Source organism: Alligator mississippiensis, chromosome 5 (assembly GCF_030867095.1).
Source record: "Alligator mississippiensis isolate rAllMis1 chromosome 5, rAllMis1, whole genome shotgun sequence".
NCBI lineage: Eukaryota > Metazoa > Chordata > Crocodylia > Alligatoridae > Alligator > Alligator mississippiensis.
This window is the reverse complement of record NC_081828.1, coordinates 1,802,282-1,829,895: the sequence shown is the minus strand read 5'-3', so window position 1 is coordinate 1,829,895 and position 27,614 is coordinate 1,802,282. Positions and strand designations below refer to the sequence as shown.

The following is a 27,614-nucleotide window of genomic DNA, read 5'->3' as shown; positions in this document are numbered from 1 at the left end:
AGAGTTAATCCCCTTCCAGCTGAGGCTTGTAGTTTTGTTTGGTTTCAATTTATACCCTTCACTTAAAGAGGGGGATAAAAAAAAAAAGGAAGGAAAAAAGGGAGGGGAGGGGGGGAAAGCCAGGTGACATATTCTAAGAGAGAGCACCGAAAACGTGTTAAGCACTTCAAAATCTCATATATTCAATCGGCCTCTGGCAAGACATCTGCCTAATGTTAGAGCTTAAATATCCTTTTCCATTTTACATGCATTCAAGTCTCATTTGAGCGAAATGAAACGGTATTATTAAAGGGAGATTTTGCACAAATGGCCTGAATTTGACATGTCAAGTTCAATGAGGCTGTTACATATGTAACGCCGAGAAGGGCTCCGAGGCTGCCGGCTCTTGAAACGGCGCCAGTGGCTCAGAAATGAAATTTGCATCTGCCTTCTCCATCCCCACCTCCCTCCGGAGCCCAGCCAGAGCCGGCGAGGGGCCGGGAGAGCCGCGGGGAGGGAAGACGCAGCCCCCTGCTCCCGGGGGCCGGAGCCTGGCGGGGGGCTCTGGCTTATTTGCCCAAGGGGGATCTTGGCCCTGAGCCTCCCGGATGGGACCCGTCCTGTGCACGCCCACCCAGCGCTGCTGCCCAGTCCAACCCAGTCCCTGCTCCGTGGGGGAACTGGTTGTGACGCACGCCCTTGCTCTGCTCTCGCCGTGCTCCAAGCAGATGGGGTCCCTGCCGGAGCACCCCGTCCTCTGCCCTCCGGACACAGGGGAAGGTGGGAGACAAGGGGCAGATGCACGCTGGTCTGACCCCCTGGGAGCTTCCCGGTGTTGTGTGCAGCCACCGATCCCAAAGCCCCAAAGACTGGACCTCCCCACCCTGGAGATGAGCCCCGGAGGGAGATTCTTCCTGCCGCCCATCCTCAACTTCCCCCTTCAGGTCCCTGCGCCCACCCCGGAGCCGTGCAGGGCCAGCCTGGCAGGTGGTACCACCCAGGGCATAGGCAGAGGCGACTCCGCAGGCCGGATCCACGGGCAGGATTTGGCCCGTGACTTTCCACTGCCCAGCTCCCGGCCCTGTGTGATGTCTCCCTCACTTCTGCAGGCACCTAGAAGGCACCAGGACCCGGCGGCGGGAGAGCCCCGGGGCTTTTGGAGGAGGACGGCTCACCCTAGCTGGACCCGCGATGCACGGACAGGACGGGTCGAGATGGCACGGGACAGGACCTTGCAACAGGACCTCTGCCTGCATTTCTTTGCCCCTCTCCCGCGATGTTTGCCCCCATCCCCTAGTAAAGATGAGCTGCTTCGGCCTTGCAGGGAGTAGGGGGTGGCCTGAGCTCACCCGGGCACGTCCACGGCCTCACCGGACCCCCAAGGCTTCGTGGACGGCCCCCGTTCCAGGGCTGGGGGAAGACGAGAGCAGCTTTGTTCGAGATTAGCCTCCGTCACCTGAATCCTCGGCCCAGATGGAGCGTTATCTATCACGGCACGGCGGGAGTCGTTATTTAATAATTAATAAAGGCCCCCCGATGCCTCCCCCGCGCGTGGCCGGGCACTGCGGCCGGCGGAGAGGGGCGAGCTGTCTCCTCGTTAACGGCTGGGTTATTTAAGGGAATAATGCCGCTCCTTTTCATTTGTCAGCTGCCCGCGCTGGCCCTTGTCACGCAGCGTGATTTAGGGTTTCCTCTCCCTTCCCATTAACCGCCACCTTCCCATCACCGCCGTGCGCCCGCCCGCCATCGCGGCTGCCGGCCGGCGCTTTCAGCTCCGCGCGGAGATTGGCCCGGCTTCCTTGATGGGCTCCTCTGAGCGCTAATTGCTTCTGTTCATTTAAACCTGTTCGCTAATTTGCAGTGGCCCTTTATTAAGTTGGATGCAGCCCAAATTACACTATAAATTACGCGCGCAAGGGGACTGGGTGTCGGGCGGGATAAATGGGCTGGTCGTTCCCTTCCCCCCCATACCCCCCTTGCTCTTAAAGAGCCGCGGAGCTGAGCGGTGGCACGGTGCCACTAGTGCGACGAGCTGGGCAGGTCTCAGCCTCGTGCCTCCTCCTGCCGAATTTCCCTCCGCCCCTTTCCGCCCGCATCCGAAACCGGAGGCTGCTGCTGTGTCGCAGGCTGAGCCGCGCCGTCCTTTCCTCCCCGCAGACCCCAGCGGAGGTCTGTCCAGCTGATCGGAGCTCACCCCCGACACGTGTGCACCCATGCACATACCCCCCCCGCTTACACGCGTGTGCATGTGCACGCTGCTTTCCCCGCCGGCCCGGTGACGTCACTGCGCTCCGCGCCGGCAGCCTGCTCCCTGTCCTCACCTTTTAATAACCGGGGAATTCATTAATAATTGAAATCAACACGCTCCTTTCCAGGGCGGCGGAGTTTTATTAAGGCAGGGGCAGGGAGCTGCCAACCCCTGGCTGCAGCCATTTCCTAAATAACTGCTAGCAGTTAAAATGCAATTAATTCTTTCTTTTTTTTTCTTTGAATCGAGGACTCTGCTTTCTGCGAGAGCGGCAGGGGAGGAGAGGAAGGGGCTCTGGCACTTCCCTGCCGGAGTAAGGGAGCAGCGATGCCTCGGTGAGCTCCCTGCTCAGCTCGGCACAGGGACTGACCCCACGGGGCTGGATCCGGGGAGGGTAGAGATGCTGGTATCTCACTACCAGCAAGGAGATATGCCCATCCTTGCTGCCAGCTGGTGTTTAACAGCGGAGACGGGCAGAACAGGGCAAGAAACCCCAGCCCTGCCTCCCTCCTGCATGCACCGGGGCAAGGGGACAGGACAGACCCATGCAACGGAGGCTTTGCTCTCCGGAGACCTCAGCCCCAGCTCGCCTCAAGGCAATGAGATGAGCCCCAGGTGGAAACGAGGCTGCTCCTGCTTTGGTCCCTCCATGCCAGGGGCCTAAAGCTGTGGGGCCCCTTACCTGATGTTCAGCTGGGTGAGCTTCTCCAGCTCTTGCTCCATGTGCTCCTGCAGCTCCCCCGGGCGCAGCAGCACCTGGCAGATGGGGCAGATCGGGGCCTGGCTGTCGAACAACGTGGCCTTCTTCTTGCCTGTGGGGACACAAGGGGTTGGGAAGCATCAGTGCAAGCCAGTCCAGATAAACCATGCTCTCTGCCACCATCCACCCCGATGCAGCCCCCGACCCTGCCACTTCGCCTGTGGCAGGGAACCCAGCAAGCCCAGAGCAGGGCAGGAGGGTGTTAACTCTCTGCATGCGTGGCTGGGGGTATCACGTGGGGTATCATGTTTGCACCCTGGCAAGGATCTCCTCCAGACGCCTGGCGCGAGAATCACTGGTATATGGGATTTCCTGACCTGATTTCCCCGCTGGGCTGGGCTGGGTGAAGATGCAGCAGATCTGCAGACATGCCCGGGGTCCGGGGGGGATGGTAGGTGCCCCGTGGATCTCCGCAGCCCCATGGGTTCACTTCCTGGCTGCCCCCCCCTTGCACGTAGCCCGGGGCTGGCTCTCGTTTAGTGTCTGTACAGCGCCTGGCACAGATAGGCTTGCAACGGGGCTCCCGGATGCTCCAATAATACACCCGTAAATCAGAGTGTTCCTGGTCTTCCCACATGCCTCAGTTTCCCCATCTCCACAGCACGGGGAGTGACACCGTGGCATTAGTTATTACATGTCGTTGCAGCCCCCTCCACCCTGGGACACCATCCTCCTCCTTGCAGCATGGAGGGACATGGCCAAGTCCACACCAAGCGTCGGTGGCAGAATGGACCGGGACCCGGCAGCCCAGTCCCACCCCGGTGCCCATCGGGAATTGCCCGGGGCAGGGACTCACTGCACATACCTTGGAGCAACGCGCTCAGACCACAGGGCTCCTCACCCCCGCGCAGGGCAAACCCCGGGGCCGCCGCATTACACCAGGGACCTGCTGCCATGCCCGGGTCAGACCCCAGACCCGTCCTGCCCAGCGTCCTGGACACGGACAGGAGAGCGAACGGGGCAGGAGCAGGGTTTTACACTGTTACACCCCAGCACTGCGTCCTGATGGGCCCAATCCCTCCTCTGGACACTGAGGGGCTTGGCAGGGACCCGTCTCTGGAGCGAGGCCGATGGGCAGCGCTGATATAAAAGCCAATAACGTCCAGCCCGGCCCCGTTCCCGGCTGTACTAGCGTGGCCGCGCATCAGAGGGCGGTGTGAGCCCGGCTCTGGGGAGCGGGACGAGCTCTGCTGCAGCCCGGGGCCCTCCCGGGATTATTTATTCATGCATCAGATGCGGCTCTGGCAGGCCGAACCCCAGCCCGAGGCAGGAAGGGGCCATGCAGAAGCCAAAAGGGACCATTTGATGGCTGCATGCACCGGAGGCTCACGGGACGGCCCCGACCCTAAAAGATTGGGGCACGACTTGCTCAGGGCTGAGCGGTGCCTGCCGTGGGTTTTTCCAGGCACTAACCCAAACCCCTGCCCCTTTTTTGGGTGGGGAAACTGAGGCAGAGGAGGAGGCAGTCCCTGACACTCAGGGCGAGAGGTGGGAACGCTCCCGCAGGGTCTTGCTTTAACCACTAGGCTGGCTTCCCTTCGCAGAGCCGAGGAGAGAGCTCCCGGCTCCTGTCTGCACAGGCGGCCAGCCCGTCACGCACGCAGCTCCCAGGCCTCGTGGCTCCGACCGCCAGGCGTGACTGCCCTCCCGTGTCCGGGCGCAGCCTCATTCCTCGCAGCGGCCAGCGCGTGCTGACCCCGGCGTGCCAGGAATCCCGCTTCCCCTTGGAGCCCATCCACCTTTGTGCAGCCGGGGCCTGAAATAGCCCAGGAGGGTCCCCCCGGCCACTATTTATAGCCCCCGCTCCTGCCGCGAGACAATGCCACGCTCCGCGCCTCCTGCCCAAAATAAACAGGCGGATGGGGCTTCCTTTCCCATCACAGCGGCCCGGCTGGCACTGCTCCCGAGTCCCCTCGGCTGCACAGAGGTCAGCCCCGAAGCCAAACCCTTCCCCGGAGCCCGAGAGCGATGGCTGGACACCAGCTCCATGCACGCTGCTACCATGGGGGTGGCTGCACTGCCAGCAGCAGCAATGGGCTGTGTTTTCTAGGGCACCAAGGGATTCAATTTGGCCCCCAAAGGCTCGGGGCAGGCTGGTGGCATGCACCCCTGGTGCTGGTGCAGGCTCTTCCACGGGGGACACTGCCCGCCCGGGCTCTGCTGCCCAGGCGGGGCCAGAGGTTGCAATTGTCCCCAGAGTCAGTCACAATTGCACCTACGATGCCCCCCTGCAGCCGGGTGGTACCTGAGTCCGGGCTGCGCTGCCAGAGAGAGGCCGACTCCTTTGGGCACATATGAGCCTGGTCCTTCCCCTGCTCTCTCCCCCAAAGCTGCTCCGGATGCAAGGGTATTAGGCCTGGTAGTTGTGCGCGAAGCTCTGGGCTGGCCCTCTCAAGGGTCTCCCCCCGTCCTGTGTTTTCGGTGCTGGGAGTTGGTTTCGGATGGGGAAGCAGAAGGATGCGATGTCCCCATCTCAGCATCAGCCTGACCTCCACATCCAGGCTGGCTGGGTACCACGGATGCGCTGGGTACCGCATCCACGCATCTGTACCACATCCACGCGGCAGGGGTCTGCTGATCCCACCCCCTCCGAAGTGACACGTGTCCCACCCCACAGCCCTGCCCGGAGCCGTGCGTGCCAGCTTTGCTGGTGTTTCATAGTGCCAGGGCTCCCTTTGCAGCCCCTCTCTGCTGGCTGGTGGCAGAGGGATGAAAAGGCTGCAATCCCCTGGGCTGAAGCCGGCTGCCCCGTGTCACTGCGTGCAGGGGCCGTGGTGGCCCCATGTCGCGGGGGCCACGCCGAAAGCAGGCAGGTGGCCGGGGAAGTGCTGACACAGCCTCCCTGAAGGCATCGCGGCTGCAGGCACCGGCAACCCCCGCATCCCCCCCGGCACATTTCCGCGGCGATTATTTCCATCTGATGATGGGGCTGGTGTTATTTGTGTACTGATAGCAGATATCGCGGTGACAAGCTGCTTCTCCTCCCCGCTCGGAAAACAATCATCCCCAGCAAGCCTCCTATTAGCTCGGAAATGGCCCGGCGCGCTGGGCCGCCCGTGGCACCGTGCCCTGACAGTAAGTGGTGGGGAAGGGGCTGCCGCGGGCAGAGGGGAGGAAGGTAACGGCAAGGCGACCGGCGGGGAGATGGCAGCGCAGGGCCTGGGAACAAGGTGACAGAGCAAGCACCATGCACGCGGGGCCTTATGGCAAGGGGCATCTCCCCTCTGATGCCATCAGGATCGCTCCACAGCCCAGCCCCTCGTGCAGTGTCTTGCACGCACGCCGAGGGTGTGCAACATGCACATGGATTAGGTGTCCCGCACCCACCTTCCCAGGTGCAGCAGCTGCACCAGGCCGGGAGGGTCCGATGTTGGACTCAATGCTCTTTTGAGGTCCCTTCAAGCCCTTAATTTCTATGATTTTAATTTCTGTGATGTAATCAGAGCTCAGCTGGGGAAGCAGTGCCAGAAGCCAGCCCCAGCCGGGCGCATGGCCTGAGCCGGCGTCCCGGCACCTTGCAATGGTGCAGGCGGGGGACCCACAGGCTGGGCAGCAGCTCTGCAGACAAGGACCTGGGGGGACAGGGGACAAGAAGCTGGACAGGAGCCGGCAGTGTGTCCTTGGTGCCAAGGCGACCGGCATCCTGGGTGCATTGGTAGGAGCATTGCCAGCAGATGGAGGGCAGTGATCCTTCCCCTCTATTCAGCACTGGGGAGGCCACATCTGGAGTCCTGTGTCCAGCTGTGGGCCCCACGACAGAAAGGATGTGGACACATTGGAGAGTCCAGTGAAGGGCAATGAAAATGTTTGGGGGCTGGGGAGCAGGATGGGTGAGGAGAGGCCGAGGGAACTGGGCTGATTGAGTCTGGAGAAGGGAAGACGAAAGGGGTTTGAATAGCAGCCTTCACCTCCCTGCAGGGGGGCTGCAAAGAGGATGGAGCTGGACTGGTCTCGGTGGGGGCAGACGACAGGACAAGGAGCAGTGGGCTCCAGCTGCAGCAAGGGAAGTTGAGGTTGGATATTAGGAAAAACTTTCTCGCTAGGAGAGTAGTAAAACACTGGAAAAGGTCACCAAGAGAGGCGGTGCAGTCTCCATCCTTGGAGGTGTTGAAGACCCGGCTAGACAAAGTCTTGTCTGGGATGATGCAGTTGGGGCCGGTCCTGCTTGGAGCAGAGGGTTGCAGTAGATGTGACTCCTGAGCTCCCTTCAGCCCTCCTTGTCCGTGATTCTGTGACCTGCCACGTAGCAAGGGCCACATGCACACTGCAAATGCCCCAGGCCTGCAGGGATGCCCCAAGCCATGCCACCCCACTCTGCACGTACCGCCTGCCGCCCGGGAGCCGCGCAGCATCTGTGCGGCCTTGGGGGAGGGCGAACGAGCACCGCCGAGGGGCAGGGCCCGTTGGCCTGACGTGGCTGCACTGCTTCCAGCTGGGAGGGAGAGTGGCGTCACGTGGCCGAGGGCATCGCCGCTGGGCTCAGTACATTTGCAGGGAGACACGGCCTCCCAGGCTCCCGCGCCACCTGCATTTCTGCCGCAGCCGGGAGCCTTGGAAGAGCTTGTCTGGGTTGAAGGATGCTTTGGGGGAGACCAGTGGGTAGCCCTGCCTAGATGATGAGATGCAACAAGAGCGAGTGCAAAGTCCTGTCCTTGGGCTAGAACAAAAGGGCGATGGCAGAAAGGATGGAGACGGGGTTTTTCTCTGTGCAGGGCCAGAAGCACTGGCCTCAAGCTGCAGCAGGGGACATCGAAGTTGGAGAAACCTTCTGGCTCTGGGGTGGTCAAGCACTGGACCAGGATACCCAGAGACACTGCAATCTCCATCCTTGGGAGGTCCAGGAGTAGGGTGCACAGACACATTGCTGGGATGGGTTAATCAGGGTCGATCCTGCCACAGTCCCAGCCCTGCTTTCCTGTGATCCTATGACGGTCCCAACAGCTGGCTTTGGCACCCCGCAAACATGGGAGTGTCCCACCCAAGAGATCCTTTCAGGGTGCCATGGGGCGATAGCCTGGTAGACGGGGTCACAAGAGCTCTCAACCAGGGACCTGCCGTGTCCAGCACCTCGGGTCTCCGCTCTTTGCACCAGAAACACCGCTCTGGTATTCCCCCGTCGTTGAAACAGGAGCAGCTGCCGCTCGGCGAGCTTACCGAGGGCGCCTTGAGTCTAAAAAGGGTGCAAACCGCCGGTCTAGGAACCCAGCAGCGCAGCCTAATGCCTTTGCACGGAGACTTTTTAGCAGATGGTCTTTGGAAAGGCGGCATGGCCCAAGCGGCGCGTCTCCAGCCGTGCCCAGCACCGGCGGGCAGCGCGGGGCCCAGACCTCCGAGCCCCCGCGCCCGATCCACGGTGCCCACGGCTGCTCGTGGCAGGAGAGAGGAAGACGGATGGAGCCGGGCCATAATTTGAGGACGGGAGCGAGCCTGTACATCCAATCACTTTACAAATCAGGGGAGAGGCAGCGCGAAGGAGGCGGTGGCGGGGGGTAAGGGGGAGAGGAGTGAAAAGGCCGCGCAGGGAAATGCATCACAATTACTGTCTGAGCTCTAATGAGGAGCCTGTCATGAGGCTGTCATCCTGCGGAAAGCCACCTACTCAGAAAGATTCAATAAAAAAGTAGCAGAGAGATAAAAAAGAGATATATTTCAGCCCTTGCTAATATTCTTTTCATTTGTCCCAGCACAAAATAAGATACTGCACTTAACCGGCTCGGTTAAAATGAAACGGGGGGGGCGGGGCGGGAGGGAGCAGGCTTGATCAATACCACTAAAAGCCGGGAGACACGGTGATGGAGTGCAATTTTTTTGTCTGCGCTGAAGCCCGGCAGAGGCCCGGGCGGTGTAATTTATGATTCGCACGCATGCCGGCTAACTAGCGCCTGACAAGACAATGAATTCTCGATGAGAGGGAACGCCAGGAGGAAAGGGAGAGCGTGGCAGGGAGCTGAAGGGAGGAGAGGGGCCGGCCACGGCGTGGTCTCGCCAGTGCCACGCGGGACCGCCGGTTCCCCTGCCCGTCCCTCCCGCAGGCACTGCCTTGCATGGCTTTCCCCCTCCCCGGGCCAGGTCTTGGCCCGCGGGGCGGGAAGGGGCCGTGCCGTGAGGGTCGTGGAGCAGGTGCAGCCCTCGGCGTCTGCGAGCTCAGAGGAGACGAGCCCCCCGTCTTCTCCTGCCAGCCGTCCCCGGGACGCTCACGTGCCCGCCAGGCAGCCTTGGGCCCACCAAGGGCGAGGGCAGCTCTGCCCGGGACTTCGGCCGGACCCGGACTGCAGACCCTCCCGGGGGGCGGCTGGGAGGGGAAACGGCTCCTGGGGAAGCCAGAAATGTTGGGCTCCCGGTCGCACGCTGCTCTTCCACGTGGCCGCGCTAGTGCAAGGGGCCCACAGCACCCAGTGGAGCACTCCCACGCTAACGCTGCCCTTGGCACTGGTTTAGTGGTGCCCTTACAACCGGTTTGCACTGGTTAATAGCACCCTTGGGACTAGTTTGCACTGGTTAGTGGTGTCCTGGGGACTGGTTTGCACTGGTTAGTAGGGCCCTTGGGACTGGTTTGATGGTGCCTTTGGGACTAGTTTGCACTGGCTAATGGTGTCTTTGGGATTGGTTTGTATTGGTTAATGGTGCCCTTGGGACTGGTTTAGTGGTGCCTTTGGGTCTGGTTTGCACTGGTGCCCTTGGGACTGTTTTGCATTGGTTAGTGGTGCCTTTGGGACTGGTTTGCACTGGTGCCCTTGGGATTGGTTTAACGCTGCCTTTGGGACTAGTTTGCACTGGTTAATGGTGTCTTTGGGATTGGTTTGTATTGGTTAATGGCACCCTTGGGACAGGTTTGCACTGGTTAATGGTGCCCTTGGGACTGGTTTAGTGGAGCCTTTGGGACTGGTTTGCACTGGTTAATGGTGCCTTTGGGACTGGTTTGCACTGGTGCCCTTGGGACTGGTTTGACGGTGCCTTTGGGACTGGTTTGCACTGGTTGATGATGCCTTTGGGATTGTTTTGTATTGGTTAATGGTGCCCTTGGGACTGGTTTAGTGGTGCCTTTGGGACTGGTTTGCACTAGTTAATGGTGCCTTTGGGATTGGTTTGCACTGGTGCCCTTGGGACTGTTTTGCATTGGTTAGTGGTGCCCTTGGGACTGGTTTGCACTGGTTAATGGTGCCATTGGGACTAGTTTAGTGGTGCCTTTGGGACTGGTTAATGGTGCCTTTGGGACTGGTTTGCACGGGTGCCCTTGGGATTGGTTTAATGCTGCCTTTGGGACTAGTTTGCACTGGTTAATGGTGTCTTTGGGATTGGTTTGTATTGGTTAATGGCACCCTTGGGACAGGTTTGCACTGGTTAATGGTGCCCTTGGGACTGGTTTAGTGGTGCCTTTGGGACTGGTTTGCACTAGTTAATGGTGCCTTTGGGATTGGTTTGCACTGGTGCCCTTGGGACTGTTTTGCATTGGTTAGTGGTGCCCTTGGGACTGGTTTGCACTGGTTAATGGTGTCCTTGGGGTTGGTTTGTATTGGTTAATGGCGCCCTTGGGACAGGTTTGCACTGGTTAATGGTGCCCTTGGGACTGGTTTAGTGGAGCCTTTGGGACTGGTTTGCACTGGTTAATGGTGCCTTTGGGATTGGTTTGCATTGGTTCATGGTGCCTTTGGCACTGGTTTACATTGGTTAGTGGTGCCCTTGGCACTGGTTTGCACTAGTTAATGGTGCCTTTGGGATTGGTTTGCACTGGTGCCCTTGGGACTGTTTTGCATTGGTTAGTGGTGCCCTTGGGACTGGTTTGCACTGGTTAATGGTGCTTTTGGGATTGGTTTGCACTGGCACCCTTGGGACTGGTTTGCATTGGTTAGTGGTGCCCTCGGGACTGGTTTGCACTGGCTAACAAGGCCCTTGGGAGGGCCAGGCCTCGCTGTCCAACAGGCCCATGCACCTGCAGCCGGGCAGGACTCAGAAGCGGCTGGAGCCGGGATTACAGGCTGCAGGAGGGGGCCGGGCAGCTGGGACGAAGCGACTTGGGGGCAGCCGTGGGATGGAAGAGGGGGCTGCCGGGTCGCACGGTCCTGTCGGACAGAGCCTGGCGAAAGGGGCCTGCGACCTGGGGAGGGAGATGCTACAGCCCTGTCTGCGTGGCCCCGGCCGGGACAGAGCAGGGACTCCTTCCCATCAGTGCCCCGATACACAGCTGCCCCCGGGGCAGGACCAGAGGTGCTTGGGTCCCAGGGGGTGTCAGCAAATCCCCCCAATCCCTGGTTTCTGATACCCAAGGGCCCTAGGAGCCCCCGCTCCGTGGCCCGGAAGGTCACGGCTCCCAACCCGTGCCATGCTGGTCCCATGCAGGGGGACCTGGGAGGTCCTCTGTCCCCAGACGCCCCCGGCTCTCCCGGCAGCTCGCCACCCGACTGACGGGATCGGGCACGTCGTGGGGGACCGCCGGTCTGGACCCAGGCGCCCCAGGGGTGCTGCTCGCTGCTTTGTCCCCCTTCCCCAGCACCCCAGCCTCCTCCATGCGGCTCCCGCGTGATACACGGACATGCTATCCCTGCCGGGGTGACGGGGCAGAGGCTTGTCCTGCCTCTCGGTCCCCAGCCCGCCGGCGCGGCGCACGCGGCTCCGCTCCCCTCCCCGCCCAGCAGGTAGGCGGGCGCGCGGGGGGCACACATCGAAAACACAGATATTGAACTGTCAAAACTATTTCCTACAAGAAAATAGATTCATCAGCTTGCAGCAGGCAGGGTCAATGCCACGCTCCCCCCGCGCCAGCGCCCGCACATGCCGGCGCATACCCAATGCCTCAACGCAGCCCCGGCACTTTAGCTTGTAGCTCAGGGCCCTTAAGTGACTTTGAGAAATGGATAATCGATTATCATTCCACGGGCCTCTCTGCAGATTTATCCGGAGAATGTCGAGCAGCCGGGGCTGGGGAGAAGCCGGGCCGCCCGGCCCAGACGCCCGTCGCCTGCGCTCTCCCCGGCTCGGGAAATCGCACCCTGAGCACGGCTGGGTTTAATCCATCAGTACACAATCAATGCACTCTGTAATCAACTCTTGATCACTTAATTTTACACATGTTGGCTGAATCCCTTTGTTTAATCACTAGATCAGGCTGCGCGGCCGCGCGGCCCCCATCGCCCCCCCCAGCCCCGCGGAGCGCAGGCGGGGGCCTTCATTTCACCTTGAGGACGAGCGGTCGTGAATGCAGAGCCGCTGGGAGGGGAAGGAGAGGGGAGCAGGGCAGGGCGCAGGGGACCGTGGCCGGAGGAAGGAAGGACTTCAACCACCAGCTGGTTTTCGGGACCTGAGACCCAAAGAAGCTGGCAGGCCAGCCTGGGCATGACCCCTGCCGCAGGGGTCCCGGCGTCCGGCGTCCCCCCCGCCCCATGGCTGCATTACCAGCCGCTCTCCAGACCCAGATGTGAAGGGATCGGACAATGTCCATCGGTCCCAGGCTGCCTTGTGCCCTGCAGCCCATCCAGCAACCCCAGGAGAGCAGGGGGATGTGACCCCAAGTCAGGATCCCGATCTGGTGCCAGGCTCCTTCCCAAGGCTGCAGCCTGGTGCAACCTCTGTGGTTGCATCTGCAGCAAGCCCCGAGCATCACCCGGCAAAGCCCCGACGCCTGGGCATCCCATGCCGGCATGCCGCACCAGTACCACTGCCCACAACGAAGCGTGAGAAGCACCCACTCAGCCCCAAACACAACCTGTCGAGTGCCGGCAGCTCACGCCCTTCGCACGCCTGGCAGCCCACGTGCTCCAGACAGGCACACGCGCACGGCGAGCTCGCGCACAAGCGAGCGGCCAGGCTGGGCGAGTACACACACTTGCTCCAGGAGGATCGCAGCCCGTGTCGGGGAGCGTGCAGGCTTCAAAGAGCCCCTGGGGCGCCCGGCAGGTCGGCAGAGATCGCAGCGCTCGGAGGAGGCAGGATGCCAATAAATAGCGGGCAGAACAAAAGCTGCGCGGTGCAGGGAGAGGTGCTGCGCCGACCTCTCGTGTGCCTCTGGCCTGGAGGGGACCCCCAGCGCAGCGCGCACCTGCAGCAGGGTCCCAAACCCCGGGGTTTTTAAATAAAACCGCCGGATCAGACAGCGAGCAAGTGCTGGGGGTGATCTGAACCCCAGGCATTTTGCAGGCAGCCCGCGGACGGGGCCCAGGCGTCCTGAGGTCCCTCCAGCCTTGCTGTTGCAGCTCGAAGCCTCCCAGTGCCGGGTTAATAAACACGATTTTCAGGGGACGTCTCTCCCAAGAAGTCCCCAAAACCCCTTTCTTCTAGAGTGTCCCCTGGGCCGTCACAGCTACAGCTACCCAGGACGCTCTCTCCGGCTCAGCATGGGACCCGGGAGAGCCCTGCCACGCTGCTTGTGGCCCACGGCCCGGTCTAGAAAAGCTTGGTTTGCAAGGACCGGAGTCCCATATGAAGCTGGAGGCTGTACAGCCGGCTCCCTCCTTCCCTGTCATGTTGGGGGAAGAGCTGGCGGCATCCAGCGACACGGGGCAGGGAGGTGGAGGGGGACAGACGCCCAGGGAGCAAAGGGACACACCCAGGGCCACCCAGCAAGTCAGTGGCAGGGCTGGGACGAGCACCAGAAGGCGCCCAGCTGCAACAAGGAGAGGCCGCAGCACGGCCAGGGGATGCGCCCTCTGAAACCGTCCCTTAATTGCCCTCCGCATGCCGGCACAGCCCAGCCCAGCGGCCTGGGATTGTTTTTAGTGAGCAAGGAGGGAGGGAAAAAAAACCGAGGGGAAAAACAACCTGCCAAGGCCTAATTAATATTTAATTTACTGCAAAATGTACTTATTATTTCCAAGTAATTGGCCGACTGCACAGCTGTGACCACTAATGAATAGCGAGAGGGGAGACGGGGCCGGGGGGGCCGGGGCAGGCTGCTCCGTGCCGCTTTCATGCACTTAATAAGGCAACAGAAACAGCTTTGATCTTTCCACCCCCCCCAGATCTAAAAACGGTTGCACGGCGTCAAGCTTGGACTGGGGTCGCCTCGTTACCGCGGCCCCTTGAACGAGGGGGAGCCAGGCCTGGCTTTGCCAAAGAGGCTGGCGTTGAAGCGCACCGGGTGCGGGCGGGGGTCCGGCGGCACGGCTCCCCGTGGCCCCGATCGAGCTATCGGCTCATCGAGCGCCGCGAAGGGCAATGTTTGTGGAGCGGCTAATAGCGGAGCGGCTCGGGCGGGCTTCACACCAGACCTCCTGGGTTGCAGCAGAGGTTGCAAGAGCAGCTGCGGGGGCTGCACCGGCCTCGTGCCCCCCTCGGACATGCCCGCGGAGATCTCAGGGCTGGGAATGCAAGGCCTGGCCGTGCCCGGAGCCGGCGCCACTTGGAGAAGCTGCTCCTGGTGCACGATGCATGCTCCTTCTTCACAGCACAGAGATGCTGGAGGCGCTGGGGGGACCGTCCTCTGCCCCTGCCCTGGCCCGATGCCCCGGCTCGGCTCTCCTGCGGTTGGATCCCAGGGAAAGGGGCAGGATCGGGGCCTCCCGTCTAAGCACCGCTCTGCTTCCTCTCCGCAACGCCGATCAAAGCCCTGGCTCCGGCTCCCAGCCTCCCACAGGCGCACAGCAGCAGCAGGACCTCGGGCCAAATTCCTCCGGGGGGTAAATCCAGAGGATTCAAAGAAGGGAGGGGATGGGGAAGGCGCAAGCAGCTCTTGGCACACACGCGCTTCTCCACGTCCAAGTGTGTCGCACAGCCCTGCCCGGAGACGCTGCGTCACGACCGCTTCTCCCCGCGCCCGCCGGGACCTTTGCTCGCCCCTTCGGCTAAACCAAACACGGACTCAGACGCTGTCCTGGGACGAGCGGCGCGATGGCAGGCCGCCACGGCACGCACCGGAGGGGGCCGCGGCAAAGCCCGGAGAGCTACTGAGGGGCTGGAGGGAGTTCAGAGAAGAGCCGCTGGAGCGATCGGGGCTTGGCAGGCTGTCTGGGTCTGCGTGGCTTGCAGTCTGGTGGCACCGCTCCAATGTGTGCAATGCCCGTTTGCTGGGTGAAGGGGCCGCGGGGAGGGACGGTGGTCCCAGGACAGCTCTAGGGCCCCAGCAACTCCCCTACGATTCCCAAAAGATGCACGCTCCGAATAGTGGCACAGAGCATCCCGATGCAGCCAGGAGCAGAAGCACCATCACGCGCGGGCTGCCTCCGGTACCATCCCTCGGCCCATCGGTACAAGAGGAGGTGCGTCCGGGTCCATTTGGCTTCTAGGAGATTTATAAATGCCCCCTGGGTACTTCCTGGAGCTTGCAATGAAGCAAACAAGCTCCCCGCGGGGCGACAAGCCTCTCTCCGTATCCTTGGGGAGCATCAGGCTTTTTTGTTCAGAGGATGCTTTTAAGGACTAAGTGAAACCGAGCCGTCCCAACGCCGTCTGGAGCAGGGCCCGGGGCGCTCGGTCAGGGGCAAAGGGGTGTAAACTATGAAGCATGTGGCCGGGTACAGGGGAGCGCGCCCGCCCGTGCTAACGGCAGCAGGAAACGGTGCATGCACCCAACGGCCCCTCGGGAGGGCTGCAGGGAGCGCCGGACAGAGCCGGGTCGGCGCAAAGCGCTGGAGCCAAACAGAGCCCTCCCTGCCGGGCAGACGGGACGGAGCAGGACGCGGGCAAAGAGGATGGGAGACGCTGGGGGGCATCCAGCTGAGTCCTGCGAGATGTCTTAGGGGCCCAAGCTGCTCAGGGGATCCGGTCCCCACCGGGGTCACAGTGCTGGGAAAGCCGGCCGGGGGGTGAGGGCGTGCAGCAGACGTGCTCCTACTAGATCCAACTGCAGGCAGACACGGGCATGTGCGCACTCTGACATGCACGCATGTCTGCACACAGATATGCATGCACAGAGGTGCACACAACTGCACACTTGTGCACATACATGCATGTGCATATGCAAATACATGCCCACATGTACATGCATGCACCTATGTACACACACTTCCACACACAGGTGCATGCACATATGTGCATGCGCACATGCAGACACACACCCACACACAGGTGCGCACACACATGCATGCAGCTGACGAAGGGTTTTTAAACCCAAAAGCTTGCTAAAAATTCTCTTCCCACTATTTAAGTTGTTCTAACAAAAGAGATCAGATTCACCCAAAGAACCTTGTCTGCCTGTGTCCTGAGACCAACCCGGCTACAACCTACGCACATATATACACACATGCACATATGCATACACCCATCCACACATGGGTGCACACCTATACATGCAGGCACGCAAAGATGAACACACATACGTGCATTCAGGTATGCACGCACCCCTCCACACATGCGCATGCACTGCTGTGCATGCGTGCACACACACAGCATATTGCCAACCCCGCAGCAGAACCATAAAGGGCCCGTGCAGGATTCATGCGGTGGGGACGCACGTGAGTCGTCCTGGCTGCGGGCAGAGCCCTCGGCCCCGGGTCCTGCCCTGGCTGGCTTGGGGCACAGGAATGATTGCCAAGGCAGTGCCCGCCCTTGGCTGCCCCTAGCCCCCCCGGCATGGATACCGCACCCCCTGCTCTGCTGGTGTCGCACGCCCGGCGCTACCAGAAATCCTTCCCTTGCCTCGACAGCCGGCTCTCAATGCATCGAGATTCCCGCTGCATTTCTGAAGCCCGGCACTCGACCGGCACCTCCCGGGCGACGCGAAGAAACCTCCCAGCATCCCAGGGAGACAGGCAGCGCCATCCCGATGCTGCCAGCAGGGAAACTGAGGCAGCAAGAAGAGCAGTGGATGGGGGCCATGGGGGACTTAGGCTGAGTTCCTGCCTCTGCTACTGACTCCCTGTGAGACCCTTGGTGAGGCCCTTCATCTCCCTCCTCTCTGGTCCCCCGGCCACGAACAAGGACCACGTATGTAAGCGCCCGGGGGGCAGAGACCTGCTCACCCTGCTGGGACAACTAGTCTGATGAAGGACCATGACCTTTCTCCCGGCGGCTGCACCAGCTGCCCAAAGACCCCAGGAGTCCTGGCTCCAGCTCCCCAGCCCTCCTGGCCCCGTCTCTCGTCATGCCTAAGAGAGGCCACAGCCGGGTGCAACCACGGGCAAAGCCAGCCGTGGTCCCAGGCTGGTGGCTTGGAGGGCAGGGGGAGATGCCGAGGTTTCCCTAGTCGCCAGCCTGGCATCTCCCCCTCCCCGCAGCACACAGAAAGGCCTCCCCCCAGGGGACTGAACCTCTGCCAAGATAGAGGCGCTTTTGATGGAGAAATATAAATGTCTCCATCTCGGCGGCCGCTGCCTTGGCCCTAAACCCGAATGGCGGAGCTGATTGTTGGGTTCGATTTGTCCAACTCCGAGCCTGGGAAGTTTGGGCAGCTTCATGGACTGTGTTTTATGGAACCTCTCAGCAACCCTCCATAAAAAATGTATTAGATTAGTAATCTGAGTCCCAAACGACCAATTTGAAACGATTGCTTTCTTATGATTTTTCTGAAAGTGCCTGTTTCGTGAGGAATTGCTGGAAAAATCAGGCACGGTTTTTAGAGACAATGGTAACGGCATGTCAGGGGGGGGTTTGCTTAATTGTTATAAAAAAAAAATCCCTCCCACGCTCCATCTGCGGTGGCCTGGGTGATGCCAACCCCGCTCCAGATCATGCCGAGTCCCTATGCGGTGCCCTGAGGGCTTGGCAAAGGGGTGGCTGGATCACCCAGAGGGGAAACTGAGGCACAGAGAGGTGATACGGCAGCTGTCCAGGGCAAGGCGAGCAGGGTTTCCCCTGCTCCTCTCCCCCTTGCAGCCTCCAGCATTGAAGGTCTGATGCAGAGCCCGTACCCCTCGCTCCTGTGAGCTCCCGATGCCCCTCTCCTCCCAGCACGGGGCCAGCCCCTTGGTGCCTAAACCATCAGCTCCCACCGCATCTGGTGACAACGAGCTCCACCCTTTAATGCCACCCTGGGGGGAGAAGACCTGCCTCGTGCTCATTTTCAACTTAGTACCGTGCAGTTTCACTTGGTGCCCCCCATTCCTTGCCCATCGGGGCATGGATGCTGCCCGGGGGCCGTGGGTGTGACAGCAGACGGAAAGCAAGTCCTTATTGAGTGCCTACAAGAGACTTGCCCTGCAAGCCGCACGTGCCGCACGTGCTGACACGTGCATGGAGACCGCGTGTGCATTGCTGCACCCCGGCGTGACAGTCGCCTCGCAGCACCCGGGGGGAAGGCAAAGTGGGAAGATCTGTATTTTGCAAGCTGGCGTCACGGTCCCGCCTGGCCACGGCTCCGAGGGAAGCCACGTTTGAAAAAGAGCGACTGCTTCCCAGCCGCGGGAAACACGGCGGCACTGGAGAGGCAGCAATCGGCGGCACCGGAGAGGTGACAATCCTGAGTCGAGCCGTTAGCAAAATAATCCCTGTTTTGCCTTGGTAATGAATGGGCTTTTTGCACGAGAGAATCCATTATCACCGAGGGAGCTGGCACAGGGGTCCGCGAGCCACTTCCATCAATTGCAGGAAGATTTATATGTAAATATGTTAATGGCACTATTAATAATTTAATGGGGGCACGGCAAGCGGTGTTTACATAATAAATATGATTAAGCGTTTCCCTCGAATGAAGTTGCTGAACTGTCAGGCTCCCCTCGCTTATTATCCCCGTGGCTTTCAAATGTTAATCGTGCAGCCGGAGAGACGGGGCCCCGGCCCCGCCGGACCGAAGACACGGCGGGCCCGTCACGGAGCCCGTCCTTGGAAACACGCGGGCCAGGGCACGGGGTGGGCAGGAGCTGCAGCACGGGGGGATTTCTTTGATCGGTTCAGTACCATGGTAAATCTGGCCCAAGGAGCTGGGATTTATCCCTCGCTGCATGACCACAGCTTAAACAAGTGCCTCAGTGTTCACATCTGCTGAATGGGGTTAATAAACCCACCCTTCTCTGCAAGGAGTAAGGGCTTCATGTGCACAGGGGCCAGAGGAGGATGCTGATGACCGGGATGGAGCAATCCCCAGGCCCCCAGGAAGGGGGGATGTATCGGCCAAACACAGCCTAGCGGGCTCTTGCGTCGCTCCCACGTCTCGGCGGAGCCGCTCCAACGCACGTATCCTGCAGGGAGAGCCGGCGGCCGGTTCCCCGAGCTGCCTCGGGCTGCTCGGACAGCCGTCCAGGAGACTCCGCCGCCGGGGAGGTAACCGCCCGGAGAACCACCGCCAAGGAGGACCTGTGCTCCAGGCCGGCGCGGGAGAGAAGGGGTTAATTTAAACGCACCGCGAGGCCAATCTTGTCGAGGTGTCAAACGATAATTTTATATTAGGCCCCGTAATAGTTACTAGAGTTTTACTACAATAACTACGTGTCCAAGCAGAGTTTAATGAGAAAATCTATAGTTTTGCTATGGTATTTTCTCTTAGTTTGCATAATTCCCTGAACACAACCCAGTAAAGCTCTTGACCCGAGATAATAAAAAGGTGATAAAACAGAGCTGTAAAAACCAGCTTATATATATATATTTTTAAACAGCCACTACAAAATTATGGATCGTTTCCACCAGATAAGAGAAAACAACAAAAAAAAGTCTCTCCAGGCAGGATTCATGTCGAGGCACCGGGGGATGAATAAAAACAACGGGGCCGGAGGTGGGGCCCTGATCCTGCCTCGTGCAGCTCACGGGGCTTTCAGGTCTGGGGAGGGGGCTGCACTGGGGGGCTCCTTTGGGGCTGGGAGAGGGACGGGTCCGAGAACCAGATCTGCAGAGACACCGGGAAACGCGGCTGCCCGGGGACGAGTGCACGTGTCAGACTTGTGCGAGCTCCAGGAGACGTGCAGGGGGATGTCTGTGTGCACATATGTGCGTGTGTGTGTGCGCATGCATGATGCAAAGGGGACAAGCGTGCATCTCCAACCGGACAGGCCGCTAAAGACCATGGGAGCAGGTGGCAGGGCACGTGCAATGCGGTCCCCTGTGAAAGGCCTGCTGCAGGAGCAGGGACGGCCAGGGGAGCTGCTCTGGATGCTGGCGTGTGACACGGCTATGACACGTGAGTGTGTGAGACGGAGCAAAGCGCTCGCTCATCCGCCCCCGGGGCAGGGAGCCGGTCACAGCTGCCCCATCGCCCCCTGGCCTGACCCAGGAGACCTAAAACCGATCGCCTTTGAGGCTCAGGTCTGCATCTCGGGGGAGACGACCCGTTTGCAGATTTGCGGTGAAAAAGCTGGAAGTTGTGCAGAGCAGAGGAGCCGGCGCAGGTCCCCCCTCGCTCTCCGAGACGGGAAAGAGCGGAGCCAGAAGCTAACCCCGATCCCGTCCCCGCACTTGGCTCCTTCCGTTGAAAAATGAGATTTTTAAGGGATAAATGCCAACCACGCTGCAGACTCTTGGGGTCCAGGCACGATTTTTGCTGCTACAAAACGTTAGCGGGAGCAGAGAGCCGGCCTGCCCCCGCCGGGTGTCGCGAGCCACGGGGTTCGTGTCTCTCGGGGCCGGGTGCTCCACCTGAACGTGGCAATTGCCACGTCCTGGGTCAGACCCAGGTCCTCGTGCCCCGTCTCCAGCGCTCGTTCCACATGATGAACCCTACTTTTGTGGGGTGAGAGAGTCCATACTAAACCCCTACTGACCTTCTCGTCCCCATTTTGCATTTTGCAAGCCCCTTGCTCCCACTCCCCCCTGCTCTGTGCGACCGTGCCTCTCTCCGAAGCCAACCCCAGCTGCCCAGCGCTGCATTTCCCCCTTCGCCGGCCACCGGCTAAGATAATTCAGCTATGGTGGAGCAAGAGGACCTGCACGTCCTGCACCAGAGCAGGCTGCCCCCAGGGCTCGGGGGCTCTGTGATGCGTGGCGGGGCTGTTACTAGCCACGGTGCCTTGTCATATGCCTCCCGGGGTCCCTATGGGTCTGGAAATTTGGCAGCGGGGGTTATCGTGCCCTGACCCGTTGCATTCAGCCCGGCACTACTGATCCCAACACCAAGGTGTTGGGCTCGGGTGCTTGCGACAGGGATCCTGAAGGCTCTTGTGCTGCAAATCCTCTGTGCAAATGGAGACTCCCAGGGAAGGGGGTTGCACTGCCCGGCGAATGCGTGGGACCATCTGGCCTGAGCCTCCAAGCTGCTGGGAAGCCTGCCTCGGGGACGCGTATCGCCGTGGGCATGCCCGCCGTTCGAGGCTGAGCTCTGCCACGGCTCCTCGATGGGTCTCGAGGTGAGCGACGAGTCTAGTCCTTGAGCCCCGACCCGTCCGCAGGAGCTGCAGGTCTTTCCGCGGGGACAGCAGGCTGCAGGCAGGACGCCTCTCTCCAAGGGTGAGATGCGTCACCTCGGGGCGCTTGGGGGAGGTCGCACCCAGCTCCTCGCTGCTCTCCGTGTCAGCAGGCGTTGCTTCGAGGTGTCCTTGGAGCATCTCCTCTGGCTGCCGTGAGACCTCAGGCCGTTACTATGCAGACCGCTAGTTTTGGGGATGTCAGGCACCTGCACCCAATGTCCGGTCCGGCGCGGTGGGTGTTTGAGGATCGCCCGCTCTGGGCTGGGGACGCTGGCTGGCATTTGTGTCGCGATCTTCAAATCATAGAAATCACAGAATCCAAGGAAACAAGGGTTGAAGGGAGCTCAGGGGTCACATCCAGACCAACCCCTGCTCCAAGCAGGACCAGCCCCAACTGCATCATCCCAGACACGGTTTTGTCCACCCAGGTCTTCGACACCTGCAAGGATGGAGACTGCACCACCTCTCTGGGTCGCCCGTTCCAGTGCTTCACCACCCTCCTCGGGAGAGATTTTCCTAATCTCCAACCTCAACTTCCCTTGCTGCAGCCTGAGCCCATTGCTCCTTCTGCCATCTGCCCCCACCGAGACCAGCCCAGCTCCGTCCTCTTTGCAGCCCCCCTGCAGGGAGGTGAAGGCTGCTATTCGATCCCCCTTGGTCTGCTCTTCTGCAGACTTAATCAACCCATTTCCCTCAGCCTCGCCTCACCAGTCCTGCACCCCAGTTCCTGAACCATTTTCGTCACCCTCCACTGGACTCTCTCCAGTTTCCCCACATCTTCCCAAGGGATGTGAAGGGTTTTCCAGAGACGTCGCGGGCGATACCTTGCAAAGACGACGCTCGGTCACCCACATTTCGCATCCACGGAGGAGAGCGGGGACGATGACTGCGGGATAGACCTGGATCTCGGTGTCTTTCTGGAGATTGCAGTGAAATAGGGGCCCTGTGGCCGTACAATACCGTCCTCTGGCAGCATCACCTTGCTCCATCTCCTCCAGGATGGGCACTGCCAGGTGAATTATGAGCTGCCGCCTGCATGGGTGGCACCCGTGCCACCATGGCCTGTGCTCCCGTGAGCGTGAGGATGGGCACATACATGTCGCATGCCCAGGACAATAGCATCGCTCGTAGCAGGGACAAATCCCTCCGAGGAGGCCGTTCCCTGCAAAAGCCTGGGGTCCAGCTCTGTCTCTGAGCCCCCCGAGCACAGCAGGCCTGGACGTGGGGTGCATCTCCCCCTTCCCTCATCGGGGCACCGGGACTGGGCACCCAGGTGCAGAGAGGACCTTGTCGGGTGGATGCAAAGATGACCCTGGGAGGCTCTCAGGCTCCCCGTGCCTCAGTTTCCGCCTCTGAAAAATATGGGTAACTGGAAGGAGTGACAGCTTGCGATCCGGAGATGCCCAGCCGTAGCAGCACCCGGCGGGGAGCTCGCTCGCCCAGCTGCACGGCGAGCGCAATCCCTCCGTCCCAGCCGGACCGGGGGAGACGGGCGCGCACCCCAGGCACCGGCGGTTCCTCCCGGCTGGGCCCGCCTGGCAGGCTGCTGGATCTCTGTCACCTTGCCAGCTCCGGCTGTCCCTCTCGCGGTCCCCCATCAATCAGCCGCAACGGGGATGATGTGTTAATGTTTTTCCTATAGACAGACACATTATGTTTCCACGCTGCCTCTGCACACGCCGTGTTTACGCCCCTTCTCCCTCCGGGGAGTAAATCAACCAAATTGATGCGAGCCATGATTAATTGTGTATCTCGCACCAATCTTTTACCCAGTCCCTCACTCGGGCAGGCTCTCTCCCCCCCGCCCCGGCCCCGGCCCCAGCAAACGGGGGAAGAGGAGCCCATGCTCCCCCTCGCGCGCTTTGACGGATAGACCCTGCCCGGGACGCGGCGAGATAAATTTGAAAGGCCTGCGCCGGGCTGTCAGCGTTAAAGATGATGAATGGGGGAGGTGAGGCAGGCGGGCCCCGCCGCGCGCGGCGTAATGGATAAGGTTCCCGCGGAATGGATGCGTGCCCGGCGCTTCGGCGTTAATCTCCGGGCGCCGTCGAGGTGCCGCCGACTGATAACAAGGAAATAGGAATGACAACAATTTTTAGCCGAGAGATTCTTCACAAAAATGCCAGCCCGCTGGAGGGCTGACAGCCCCTGATTGAGCGGGCGCGGAGGGAGGGGGCGGCCGCCGCCTCCCCTGCAAAAGATGGATCATTTCATTCCCCGCCTGACCATCTGCATTTATTATCATTTCCCCTCATTCCACCTCGCCGAGGGGCTTGTCAGCACCGTTTCTCTTCCACCCCGCCGCTGACGGGACCCGAGCCGGGCACGGGACCCTGCCGGGGCGGCAAGGCAGGTCGGGGCGGAGCGGAGAAATCACCGCTGCGGGTCGGCCTCTGCCCGAGGCAGGATCAGCCCCCAGACCACCCCATACAGGCGTCTCTCTGACCCGCTTCCCATACCACCTTCACGCCCGAGTACCAGGCGCCGTGCCCGAAACATCGCACCAGGGACGGCCGGCGAAGACAGCCCTGCCCGCGTCCTCGCTGGCGGGACCAGGAGGAGTTGGTAACACCACGCTCAAGGGACCCAAAGAAGTGAACTGTGCCCCACTGCAGAAAGCCCAGCGCGGTGCCGAGCAGACACGGAGGTCAAACCCCTTCTGGATTGGACCCACCCTGCGCCTAGGGGCATGACCCTCGAACCCAGGACCTCTGACGTTCCCGAATCCTAGCAGGAGCATCCTAGCTGTACGGCCCGGGCGCAGTCCTCAGCCTTGTCAGACAGACGGACAGACAACTGGATGGATGCACAGGCAGACAGACAAATACAGACATACCTACTAGTCTACGAGGTGCAACTCTACAGGGATAGATAGATAGATAGATAGAGACAGTGCTGCCAGTGTAAAGCTATATTAGATAGATAGATAGATAGATAGATAGATAGATAGATAGATAGATAGATAGATAGATAGATAGATGGGTGGGTGGGTGGGTGGCAGTCAGGATGGACAGACAGACCGATAGATGGGGTTTAAGTGGGATAGGAGTACGATGCTGGGGCAGATTTGGGGCAAGGACAGCCGCCGCCGCCGGCTCCGGCCCCGGCCATGCTGTTGACTCCCTTGAGGTCACACTGCTCCCCCGATGTCTGAATTCGTCCCTGGGGCTGGAGGAGGACGCCGTGCTGGGTCGCGAGCTCTCGAGGCCTTCCCAGGCATCCCGGCAGACCCGAGAGCCACTCTCCGGGCCAAGCTCGGGGCACCCAGGATGCGCCAGATGGGAGAAGTGTCCCTGAGTCTGCTGGCAGCCCGTGTCCGTCCGACTGGCTGTCATGTACCGAGCATGGTAGAGCACCGGACCTCCACGGTGCACATCTGGATGGCGTGCAGTGCGTGCTTATGGCATGGGCAGGCGTGCAACCATCGTTAAACTGCCCCCATACTACCCCAGTAGGCAATCCCCTGCCCAGTGCAAACCAGTTTGACCAGGGGGGAGATCCCTTCCTGCCCCCACTGCCACGTGGGTCTGACCCCGAGCGCAGGGGCAAGACCCTCGAGCCGGGACCCCGCGGGGCTGGTCCCAGCAGGATCTCCTTCCTGGCCCCACGTCAACCCTTTGATCCTTGCCGTCCCGCCCCCCCGCCCCGCGACGGCTGCGCCTGGATTAAAAAGCAACCCGCTGCTGGGAATACATTAGTGACTCGCGGCAGATCCTTCTTCGCCAGGATAATTACAAAAAATAGAGGGACAATAACTATTAATATTTTATTGCAGTGTTTAATGAGATCGGGCAAAGCGTCCTGCAGCCGGCTGGAACGACATGCTTTGTCATCCTTACGCGCCCCCCGCCCCGCGTGCCCGGCCCTCCGCATGCCCGCGATTTATGGCTGCTCTGCACAGCTTTCTCCCCATGTGAAAAATGACCTTGCTCCTCCCGGGGGGTGGTTCACGCCCCCCCGCCCCCCGGCTGCAGCCAGCCCTGGGTCGAAGCAGGTGCCTTAGTTTGGACCTGCTCTTGTCCCCATTTCGCAGGTAAGACGACTGAGGCTCGTGGGGGCGAGGGGAGGGATTTCACAAGCACCCCGAGGCCAGCGTTCCCAGCTGGCCGGATGGTTTTGAGAGCACCCGCCCCAGTCTTGAGCAGAGAGAGGGACACAGCCGTGTCATAGGTCTTAGTTAGTCTAAAAGGTGCATATCTGCCCCGCTTTCCCCGCAGCACTGACCTCCAGGCAGGAACAGACACTCGCCCCAGCTTCCCGGCCATTGTAGGGTCTCAGACCAACCCCACCTGCTCTGGGGTCTGCTGCGGGGTCTCTGGGTAAGGTTGGTTTCGGACCCCGCTCCGCAAGCCGTGTGCAGCAGGTGTGAGCATCCCCGCACCCCCTGGCAGCTTCCAGCCCAGCGTGGCATGCTTGCTGTACAGCACATGCTGCACATAGGTGCTGTGCCTCAGTGTCGCCTTCTGTGAAATGGGTGCAGCAATACAGACCCGGGTTCCCTTCCCTTCCAGAGAAATGCCAGTGTATCACAGTCCAGTCCCGCTCTGGTCCTGCTTGCATCTTCCTCCAACGGGTGCACACGCTCTCAGGGCAAGGTGTACAAGGGAGCAGCAAGCCCTCCAGAGCCCTGTGAGCTCCGCACGGTGCATCCCAGTGGGCTGACTGGGCACACTGGGGCAGTTCTCCCATCCCTACAAGACCCCCGTGGCCCCACTAACATTGTCTGAGCCCTCTTGGGAGAGTCGGCGGTGCCCATTCGCTGCGCACCGAGCGCTTTGCACACCCAAAACACCTGGTCTCTGCCTCTTCCTAACCTGGCATGGTGGGGCACGGGCAGTGCACCCTCCAAACCCTGCAGCGCCGAGCGCACGGGTGCAATCCCACCCAGCCAGGGAGCTGGCGCCAGGCTGAGGAATCACTTCAATGCTCGGAGGTCCCACTGCAGCGCTCGCCGTGAGCAGGAGAGGGAGCTTCCCCCGCTGAGACAAGGAGCCGTCTCAGCGCCCATTGCTCCGGGAGAAGCCGGCGGTGCAGAGAGGGGCGGCTCGTCCGGGGGTCTCGCTCCTTGTGTGCACAACAGATACTAATTACTGCACGCCCAGCCCAGCGGGACGCGCCGACGGGATGAAAAGGCAGCTGCCACGAGAAGGCCGGCTGCTTGTTGCAGCAGGGCTCAACCTTGTTAGACTCGAGGCATCCCTGGATGGACGCCAGAGCCCCTTTGTTAGACTCCGGGTCCCTTTATTAGACTCCGGGACCCCCTTGGTAGACTCCAGGATCCTCTTGTTACACTCCAGGGTCCCTTGTTAGACTCTGGGTCCCTTTATTAGACTCCATGATCCCCTTGTTAAACTCCAGGATCCTCTTATTACACTCCAGGGTCCCTTGTTAGACTCTGGGTCCTTTTATTAGACTCCAGGACCCCCTTGTTAGACTCTAGGATCTTCTTATTACACTCCAGGGTCCCTTGTTAGACTCTGGGTCCCTTTATTAGACTCCATGACCCCCTGGTTAGACTCCAGGATCCTCTTATTACACTCCAGGGTCCCTTGTTAGACTCTGGGTCCCTTTATTAGACTCCATGACCCCCTGGTTAGACTCCACAACCCCCTTGTTACACTCTGGGTCCCATTATTGGACTCCAGGACCCCTTTGCTAGACTCTGGGACCCCTCGTTAGACTCCAGGACCCCCTCAGAAAATGCCAGCTCTGCATTTTCACTCGTTTTCTGACTACAGGGAAACACGGGAGCCGTTTTCTGTCAACAAGACGGCAGCTGCATTTTCCTCTGTGAAATCCCTGGGTTTAGCGTGTGAACCCCGTCTGCCCACCCGCCAGTGCTAACACCACGTGGTGCCCCGTGAAAGGATCTCCCGGGTGAGAATCACTGGCTTCTTACTATAAAAGCTAAGGATTTTGTTTCGAAGGGGCACTAAAAAGCACCCCTTCGCCCAGCAGCAGGGAGGAGACCCGGAGCCTGGCCCCGGTCTTCCCTCGGTCGTTAGTGAAGTCAGGATCTGCCATCAGAGGCACCCGGGGGTGCGACCCCCTTTCCCAGCCCCACGCAGGCAGGTGCAAGAAGCCAGGGGCAGCTTCTCTCTCCAGAAATAAATAACCCCTCCACCGCCGCGGCGCGCGGGGGGAGACTTAATGTGCTGACAGGCTGCATTTTTTACCTCCAGTCAATATGAGAAAGGCCCCAGGACTATGATTCCCCACATCTGGATTCCATCAATATGCGATCTGTCATCATGTATCGGCATTCCCCCTCGCCCGGATTGAGCAATGCGGCGGGTTTTATTAATACGTCAAATACATTATCCGTGTAATACACTTGTCTGCCTCTGCCCTCCCGCTGCTCCTGGGCTGCGCATTTGAATGTATGATGAATCCGTCCGTATTACACGTCTGTACGTCATCATTTGTCAGG

At 60.5% G+C, this 27,614-nt stretch overlaps 1 protein-coding gene across 5 annotated transcripts in view; it reads right to left on the bottom strand.

Moving 5' to 3' along the window:
* Window positions 1–27,614, bottom strand: part of RNF220 (ring finger protein 220) — a 226,246-nt gene that overhangs the window by 90,171 nt on the left and 108,461 nt on the right. For all 5 annotated transcript variants that reach the window (XM_059727728.1, XM_059727732.1, XM_059727729.1 and 2 more), the window contains exon 3: window positions 2,910–3,039. In XM_059727728.1, the coding sequence (XP_059583711.1) occupies window positions 2,910–3,039 (130 nt within the window). The remainder of the gene's footprint in view (window positions 1–2,909; window positions 3,040–27,614) is intronic.